Raw genomic sequence first — 1,109 nt, 5'->3', positions numbered from 1 at the left:
TTATACAAACTGATAAAGGGAGTCTTCATCTATTTATGGAAGGAGTGGAAATGATGCTCATGCAGATGTGAGTGATTTTTCTAATGCTGAACCATGTGAACGCACAGCTTTATACATCTGATGAAAAGAATCTGTATCATGAATATGTCTGGTTTTGTGCGGCACATAGTTTTAGTTATGAATCTACAGAGTTTTATGGATCTGACGTTAGCTTGTTTCTTATGTGTGGACACCTGTCATGGAATGAGAGTAATGATCAGGACATACACGTGCCAAACATGATGCAGTCTTCATGCTGCCAGGTGAATTAAGAGGCTGTCTGTGGAAACTTCTCTCTGATCAGATACTCACAAAAATGAGGAGCTGGACCCGGTCACCACAGAGGAGCAGGTCCAGGATGTCCGTGGTTACCTCACAAAGGTGGCAGGGATTGGAGAAGTGCTCGCCCGCAGGCACATGAAGGTGGTCTTCTTTGGGAGGTATGTACATCTGGTTCTTTCCCAGTCTAGTTCTTCTTCATCTTTGTTCCTTGTTTTCTGTTGAGCTGGACCTGAAGTGGAAACCTGTGCAGAGCGTGCAGGTTGTGTGGGCTAAGGCTGACAGGTTTGTGGTTTGTTTCACAGGACCAGTAATGGGAAGAGCTCAGTGATCAATGCCATGCTCTGTGATAAGGTGCTGCCGTCTGGAATAGGACACACCACCAACTGCTTCCTGAGGGTGGAGGGCACCGATGGCAACGAGGCCTTCCTCCTCACTGAAGGCTCAGAGGAGAAGAAGAGCATAAAGGTGAGCAGAGCTCGCCTCCACACCTCCAGTCCGAATGTGTAACATGTCGTCCTGTAAACAGCTGATGTGTTTTTGTTGACAGACGGTGAACCAGCTGGCCCACGCTCTCCACCAGGATGAGGACCTGGACGCCGGCAGCTTGGTCTGTGTCATGTGGCCGAAAGCCAAGTGTGCTCTGCTGAGGGATGACCTGGTGCTGGTGGACAGGTCAGACACAAGTAAACACTAACACCAGGAAAACACTGGCTGTGTGGCGTGTGCGTGGCAGCTGTGGAGTGTATTGGTTATCATTTTGGCGCCCACGTTAATGAGTTAGAGCGACA

At 48.9% G+C, this 1,109-nt stretch overlaps 1 protein-coding gene across 1 annotated transcript; it reads left to right on the top strand.

Annotated features, from left to right (window-relative positions):
- The first annotated feature begins 322 nt into the window (after nucleotides 1-322).
- On the top strand, nucleotides 323-1,030 carry LOC111671732 (mitofusin-2-like). The gene is made up of 3 exons (XM_023428915.2): nucleotides 323-479; nucleotides 624-786; nucleotides 869-1,030. Exons 1-3 carry the CDS (start codon nucleotides 457-459, stop codon nucleotides 1,013-1,015), a joined length of 333 nt encoding a protein of 110 aa, XP_023284683.2. The 5' UTR covers nucleotides 323-456; the 3' UTR covers nucleotides 1,016-1,030.
- The last annotated feature ends 79 nt before the right edge of the window (nucleotides 1,031-1,109 follow it).

This window comes from Seriola lalandi, unplaced genomic scaffold, assembly GCF_002814215.2.
Source record: "Seriola lalandi dorsalis isolate HSWRI2012SDOR001 ecotype SW California unplaced genomic scaffold, Sedor1 jcf7180002007384, whole genome shotgun sequence".
Lineage (NCBI taxonomy): Eukaryota > Metazoa > Chordata > Actinopteri > Carangiformes > Carangidae > Seriola > Seriola lalandi.
The sequence above is the reverse complement of the archived record's forward strand: the minus strand, read 5'-3'. Positions and strand labels throughout refer to the sequence as shown.

Coding starts and splice junctions, on each gene's coding strand:
- LOC111671732 (XM_023428915.2), top strand. CDS start 457: ATGAAGGTGGTCTTCTTTGGGAG. Junction 480..623: donor AAGGTGGTCTTCTTTGGGAG/GTATGTACATCT, acceptor TTTGTTTCACAG/GACCAGTAATGGGAAGAGCT. Junction 787..868: donor AGGAGAAGAAGAGCATAAAG/GTGAGCAGAGCT, acceptor TTTTGTTGACAG/ACGGTGAACCAGCTGGCCCA.